This window comes from Lontra canadensis, unplaced genomic scaffold (genome assembly GCF_010015895.1).
Source record: "Lontra canadensis isolate GAN:19392208 unplaced genomic scaffold, GSC_riverotter_1.0 scaffold171, whole genome shotgun sequence".
NCBI classification, from domain to species: domain Eukaryota; kingdom Metazoa; phylum Chordata; class Mammalia; order Carnivora; family Mustelidae; genus Lontra; species Lontra canadensis.
In genome coordinates, this window is record NW_022631165.1 from 779,405 (window position 1) to 786,749 (window position 7,345).

The window sequence follows — 7,345 nt, forward strand, 5'->3', positions numbered from 1 at the left end:
AGAAACCCTATTTAAATTTCCACTCCTGTTACAGAAATGCCTAAGTAGAAAGAAGTGAAAATGTGAAAATATCATAGCATCCAAAAGCTCAAGCAGCCAAATGAACCTCCAAAGCCTTAGCATCCCCGCCCCGCCACCGCACCCCAGGCAGGCAGGAGTCTGCCCCACCCCCACCCCAGCCCCCGAAGGCAGGAGACTGGGGATGCGGGGTGGGGGTAACCCAGATGCTAATCTAGGAGAGGTGAGCAGATTCCCTAAATAACCATTACCAAGGACGTCTGCAGATACATTCTTTAGAAACCCAAAATTGAGTTTTCTCTCCCATTCAGATGCATGTCTATAAAACTGAAACGGAATCACCCCCAGATGCCAACTGGGCAGGGGTTTTACCGAGCGCAGCTAAGCCCCGACCTGGGCACGGCGGCGCCCAGGGCTCGCTCTTTGGGGGCACCTGTTTTTAAACAACCTGACAGCGCTTTACAGAGAACCCTGCAAAAGCCAGTAGAGCACCTCGTTCGAAGCCAAGGGCCCGGAGCACAGACAGGAGCTGACCTCCGCGAGCTCTCACCACCGCATACAATGAAGCAGGATTTCTTTTGGCTCCGTTTTCCCCTCAAACTTGCCTCGGAGCAGCTAGGAGTTCCACAAGTCCAGCGCCCACCGGGCCCGGGCTCTGCTGTCTGCGCGGCAAGCGCCCCCCTCCCGGCCCCTGGGGTGGCAGTGAGGGAGGGGACAGCAGAGCCCTGATGGGGAGGTCAACCAGCTTCTGTTTCTAGAAAATGCAGTTCTGACTCCCCTCGAAGAGCGGCCGCGGGTCGGGTCGGGGCTAGCACACGGGACTGAGCAAGGAGAGCCGCCAGAGCCGCCGCACGCACGCGCGTACAGCAAAACCAAGAATCAGCGTCCGGCCACAACTAGCCCCGAGACCATTCAGAGACAGGATTTTCAAAGAAATCCGATTCCAGGGACTCCGCGGAGACAGAGGGAAGCCGGATACGCAACCTGCTTACGTGCCCCCGTCCTCTGTGGCGTGGGAAACAAAGGCAGCCGAGAAATGATCACATTTCCGTGACTACCTAAGCCCACTGACGGGTCTTCCTCTGGGGACCCAACTGCCCCGATGTGGACAGTTTGCTAAGGACAAAAGGCAGTCCTAGCCCAACCCTGTAAGTCTACTTGAACATGAAAAAACTCCTTCGGAAACTCCCTTTTCTCTACCCCCCAAGATGCATGTTAGCGATCACCCCCCGAGCACGCGGCCCACCGATTTACATCTGAGGGGTCTCACGACGGAGTTTTTACTAAATGGTAAGAATGGCCTTTTAATAATAATAGCTAGCACCCTCGGGATCCTGAAAACCTTGTTTCCAAAATTCCTGGGAGGCTCACACCGTCCCTAACCCTCCCCAGACTTGAAGGTACGTAATGGGCCACTCCCCATGACCTTGGCGCAGCTCCTTCTGCCCACAGGTCGCCTGTGCCCGTGCTTTAATTAAATAACTTTTTTATACCAAAGACATCTCAAGAACTCCTGCCCATCGGCTTCGAACCCTAATGTCTCTGCTCCCACAGTGCTCAGAGTCCCCTCTGGAGGCCCCCATATCACCACTCGTGGACACTCAGCAGACCGGGCCGTCACCGCAGCAGCGTCCACAGGGCCTGGGAGGGGCCCATCTTCTCCGACAGACCCTCATTTAGCTCTGGGAAGTGGCTTCTCAGACAGGCTCCCACCAACCTGGGAGGCTTGATGGGGACAAGTCCGCTGATGGGGCACGTATGGGACCCACTGGGGTGTTCGGACACACAGGGACCTAGAGGCAGCAGACGGGGCACGGTCAGAGAAGCTGTCCAGAACTAGGGCAGGAGCCCCAAGAAAGAATGAGGAAGGGACCCTCACGTCGACATGCCATTAAATAACAAGGACCCAGAATGAGATGGCACAGCAGCAGGGACTCTGAAAGCCTCCAGAGGTAAACACAGGTCCCTGTGATATCGCCACCTACCAAGAAGCAAAGAACCAGAACCGTTTCTGCGCTCCTCGTCCCTGCCCCTGGGAGTTCACTGAGGGGCAGGGCCGAGAGGAGCAGCTGCGGGGGCCCCTGACCAGCCCCGGTGCGCCTCACCCGGCTTCACACCACCCAGGGGACTCGAGCAGCTTGGGGGCTGGTGGCCGAGGGCCCCGACGTGTGATTAGAAGGCTGGAGACCGGGCCCATCACCCACGAGCGACGAGCCCATCAGCCCCGAGCCCCCCTAAGAACCCGAAATGAAGGGGTGCGGGAGCCTCCGGGCACACGGGGGTGCCGGCAGGGGACGGGTGGCCCCCGGGCAGGGGGCAGGGCCTGGAAGCTCCGTGCTCCTTCCACACACCCGCCCGCCCTGTGGGTGTCTTCCTTTGGCTGTTCCCCAGGCCTGTCCTTGAGGATGAACCAGTAACCGGGAGTGAGGTGTTTCCCTGAGTTCTGTGAGCCGTTCTAGCAAATTATGGCTGGACAAGGGGGTCTGGAACCCTGACTTACAGCTGGTGACAGCCTGGACGTGGGGGCGGTCTCGTGGGGCCCGGCCCTCAGCGGCACTCATGCCGGACAGATAGCGTCAGAACTGCTTGTGGGGGAAAAAACCCCACATTTGGTGTCAAGAGTGTGTCAGCAGAAAAATGAAAGTGTTGGGGCGTCTGGGTGGCTCAGCTGGTTAAGCATCTACCTTCCACTCAGGTCATGATCCCGGGAGGAGCCCAGCACTGGGCTCCCTCCTCAGCAGGGAGTCTGCTTCTCCCTCTGCCCCTCCCCCAACTCATGCTGCCTCTCTCTCTCAAGTCAATAAATAAAATCTTCAAAAAAAGGAAAAGGAAAGTGCTTCTACTTAGGCGTCTGAGGAAGAGCGAGTAGGGGTCCGGCTGCGTGAAGACTTCTCACCATCAGCCCCAGAAGCTCTGAGAAAGCTGCTCCGACGGAGAACGGAGGACCCAGGCACACCAGTAAGACCCCTGGGTGCAAAGAAACCAGAGAAAGTTCAGCTTCAGGTTCTTTCTGAAAAAGTTGTTTGGGGATAAATCCCAGAAAAAGAAGAAAAGACAAAAAGACGGCGATGTGAGACCTGAAGAATTGCGGCTACAACCCAGAGGGAGTCAGGGCCTCTCGGGCAGGCGGCCTGTGTCCCGAGTGTCCGCACCAAGCGGCTGGCGGTGGGGGGTGGGGAGGAAAGGGGGACACAGGTGGGAAAGTATCCCGTGGGGACAAAGAGTACTGATAAAGATTATGCAAGAAGTCAAGGAAGTTTTCCAAAGCAGGAGATGCCGCTAGAAGACGGAGGACAGAAGTGTGAGCAAGAGCCCGTCCCCGCCGCAGGCTCATGGGCGGAGCAACATGGACGCTCCCGACAGGACTGGAAGAACTCTCTTAAACGTGCAGAGATCGAAGCGCAGGGCAGGGTTCATTAGGCAGCCTTGGGGTGGGGTGAGGAGACCACAGGGACAACTACAACATTCCACATCAAGTGAAATGTGCGGGCGGCCCCTATGGCATCTTGGAAAACACTGGGACTTCAGAAACTCTGAGGTAGTTCAGGCTACCAGAAAGATCTGGAACTTTCCAGAAAGGGACCCATGCAAGATGCATGGCCACTTGCCCAGGGTCATCTGTCAGAGAACCTCATCCCTGGAAATGAGAAACAAGTTCCTTCATACAGCTGAAAAACACTGATTCTACCCCAAATGTAGAGAAAAGAGGAAAAAATGCATGTCTCAAAGCAAGTGGTTCTGTGCTCAGCGCAGGGTCAAACTGGCCGCTCGACCCAGCAGCTCCGAACAATCTCTTTGGGACTGGGACAGAGAAGCCGCAGAGATCACAGGCAGCGCCGCTCCCCGGGAAGCCTGGGCTGGCATTAGCAGGCGGTGCCGCGGGCCAGCTCCAGGCTCCCTGGTAACGGTCTCTGAAGCCTCCTCGGGGACCTCTGTCTCGCTCCGTCTCTTGCTAAGTGACAGCTCAAACACTCCCAACGACTATTTCACACCGTGGAGCACAAGGCAGCGCTGGCGAGAACCATGTTTACGGTAACAAAAGAGAGGGAGGCATTGCGGAAAGCCGGGTCTCCCCTGTGCACCAGGCCCTCCTAGCGTGCAGCCACGGTTCCGTGATTCTGGAAGGACAGTGCTGCTTCCTCGGGGAGGAAAGAGCTGAGAAACGAAGCTGAGATGTTCGGTGCCCCCGCGCGGTGGAGGCCAGCCATGCCAGGGACCAGCACCCTCTGGATCCCCCCAGCAGAGACCACCGGCTCGCCGGGGCCATCTCAGTCTGCTCCCCAGGTCGGTTGGAGAACCTGAGTTTGAGCTCCATGGCTGGAAGGCTCAGGGCTCCTGCGCCCTTGTGGATGCAAAGGCTGGGGCGGGGAGATGGGTTCAGCACCCACAGGCCTCACCCTCTGGGGCCAGGGCTGCTGTGGGTGGAGGGCCTGGCGGCTCCTGGCCGGTCAAAGGAGGGCCGAGAAGGCTGCTCAGAACCTCCGGAAGTGGCTCCGGTGAGGCTTGGGGCCAGGCCGGCCTCCAGAGGCTCCCGGGCTGTGCAAGGGGCTGCCGGCAGCCTAGGTGCCGCTGCTGAGTCGGGGGCACAGGGGGCTAACGGACAAGGCTCTAGGGACAGGGGCTCTGAGGCCCCCACCCACGCCCAGGCCGAATGCGGAATCTGGCCCCGGGAAGTGCTCAAGTCGGGGCAGGGGCAGTCGCCTTTGAGCACCTTCACCTCCAACCCCACCGCTCCAGACCTGGGGGGGGCAGGACCGCGCAGGGAATGGGGGCTCTTCGGTGCACCTGTCCAAAGGCTGAAGGGGAGCCTGTGAGAGGGGTGTTGGTGGAACAGCACCCAGGGAGAGGGGCACCCAGCGACCTGGGTGGGGGGAGCATGGGGGAGGATGTAGCACTTGGGGGTCGCCCTGGGGCCAGGGAGCGTTTTTTTTTGGGGGGGAAGCGATCCAGACGGGAGCTTCGGGAGCTTCGGGGGAGGTGGGGTGTGCCCCGGAGGAGGGGCGTCGTGCAGGGGAGGGGCACTGGGGAACGTGGCAAGGGGGGGCGATGGGGGAGAGGGGAGTGGGGGTATGCGCGTCGTCGAGGGAGAGCGTCCTGTGGGGAGGATCGCCCAAGAGGGAGGGGCGTCCCAGGGGAAGGGGGCCCTGGAGGGGAGGGGCACGTCTGCGGAGGAGGGGGTGGGGGGTGTCCCGGAGAGAGGGGCGTGGGGTGGGGGGATAAGCCTCCTGTGGGGAGAGACGCCCCCAAGAGAAGGGGCGTCCTTGGGAGAGGGTCGCGGGGTGAGGGGCGCCCCGGAGAGGAGGGGCACGTCTGGGTGGGGCGTCGGGGGGAACCCCCTGGGGGGGAAGGGACGCCCGGGGGGAGGGGCGCCCTGAGGGAGGAGAGGGGCACGTGCCGGGGGAGGGGCGTCGGGGACGCTGTGGGGGTGCCCCGGGAGAGGGGGAGACGAGTGGGACCCGAGGGGGGGAGCAAAGAGTGCGGGGAGAGCGTTGTCTTGGGCGAGGGGCTGTCCCGCGTCGGGGACGGTCTGGGGGACGAGGGCGCGTGCGAAGGGGCCACAGTGACGGGAGCCCCGGGCCCCGCGGACTCACAGTAAACGAAAGCGAGGGCCCTCAGGAGCACGATCCTGGTCAGCCAGAAAGTGCCCGCTCGGAGACGGGCATTACAGGCCGTGGGGTCGCGCCCCGGCCCCCGTCCCGGCGTTGACCCAGGCTCGGCGCCCGCATTCCCGGCCTTCCGCCTCCTCAGGGACTCCTCGGGGGCAGCCATCGCGGGGCTGCCAATGCGCATGCGCGCGAGGCGCCGGGCGCCCGGACGCCCCGCCCAGAAAGGGAGGCCGCTCCCGCCCGGGCTGGCCACGCCCATGGGGGGGGAGCGCGCTCCAGCTCCAGGCGCGCGCGCGCCCCCCGCAGGCCGCACGGCGTGCTGCAGCAGTGAGGGCAAGACGGGGCGTACCTGGGAGGACCAGCGTGTACTCCATCTGTAAAGCGGCGGACCCACTCCCTCGTTGGCGCTTTCATCAGCCAGTGTTGCAGAAGCTCCCGGTGCACTTTCTCACCCACGCGGCTGCCCTCCTGGACCCTCTCTCTACGACTGTTGGAAAGCTTGTGTCTGGACATGTCCGCGTGGGCATCAGAGGACCCTCGTGGGTGCTGCACTCCCTCTGGGTACCCCTGCGGGGTATGGAGTCGCATTCCAGGAGAGGAAGGTTTGGAGGCGGCCACTGACAGCTCAGTGTGTGTGGCCAGGGGTCTACAGGTGCCCCTTCCCATGCCCTCATCTCTGCTGTCCTAGGAGGATGTTGGGGTGACAGTTACCCAGCTAGCAGGGAGAGCACAGTCAGCGGCTGGGTCCTGAAATCCAGCCAGATCCTTCAGCTCAGGTCAGCAAAGCCGCACTAGGCAGCACCCCTACGGGCTCTCAAGATGGCACTGCTGGCCCACTGGGGAAAGTGGCGCCCTGAGGATTCAGAGGAAAGAACTTACCGACCAATGTCCCAAGCAGAACCCTGGTGAGAACACCAGCAACTCCACGTTCTGAGCACAGAGCGGCCCGGGCACCGCTCAGGAGAGGTGTGCCACGTGCTCACAGGCGCTCCTTAGAAGAACACAGCGTGCGTGGGACAGCATAGGCATTAGACCCTTAGTGGTTAGTGGGCACACTGCGAGGTGCTTGGAAGCACATCACTGACGCAAGTGTGGGTTTTCCTTATTCTTCACAGCTCTTTACATATTAAAGATCCTATTCTTTTTTTTTTTAAACATTTTATTTATTTGACAGACAGAATACAAGCAGGCAGAGAGGCAGGCAGAGAGAGAGAGGAAGGGAAGCAGGCTCCCTACTGAGCAGAGAGCCTGATGCGGGGCTCGATCCCAGGACCCTGGGATCATGACCTGAGCTGAAGGCAGAGGCTTTAACCCACTGAGCCACCCAGGCGCCCCTAAAGATCCTATTCTTGTGTGTACATTGCAATTGTGTATACATTGTGTATTCTTGTGTGTACATTACTTGTGTGTACATTGTGTGATTGTCCTGAGTGTTTTGTTTTGACATCTTGTTCTGAGTGTTTTGATGTATAAATGATGTATACTTGTGTGGCCAAATGATCAGTCTTGTTTGATTATATCTTTACTACCTGCCGTGTGAGCTCTGCGAGGGCAGGGACTGGCTTTGGACATAGGCTCCCCCAAATCTAGGACAGACCAGCAACTTCTGGAACCTTTCTTCAGCCCCCAGCTGTCCCCCACCTGCACTGCTGGAGTGATATAACACACGTGCATCTTAGTGTGAGTTTTTAAGCAGTGCCTTTCCCCCTTTTCTGCAGTGA

At 60.0% G+C, this 7,345-nt stretch overlaps 1 protein-coding gene across 2 annotated transcripts in view; it reads right to left on the reverse strand.

The window, feature by feature from the left end:
• Positions 1–5,808, reverse strand: part of LMF1 (lipase maturation factor 1) — a 79,717-nt gene extending 73,909 nt beyond the window's left edge. For both annotated transcript variants that reach the window (XM_032845933.1, XM_032845932.1), the window contains exon 1: positions 5,610–5,808. In XM_032845933.1, coding sequence (XP_032701824.1) covers positions 5,610–5,808 — 199 coding nt within the window. The remainder of the gene's footprint in view (positions 1–5,609) is intronic.
• Positions 5,809–7,345: the final 1,537 nt, after the last annotated feature.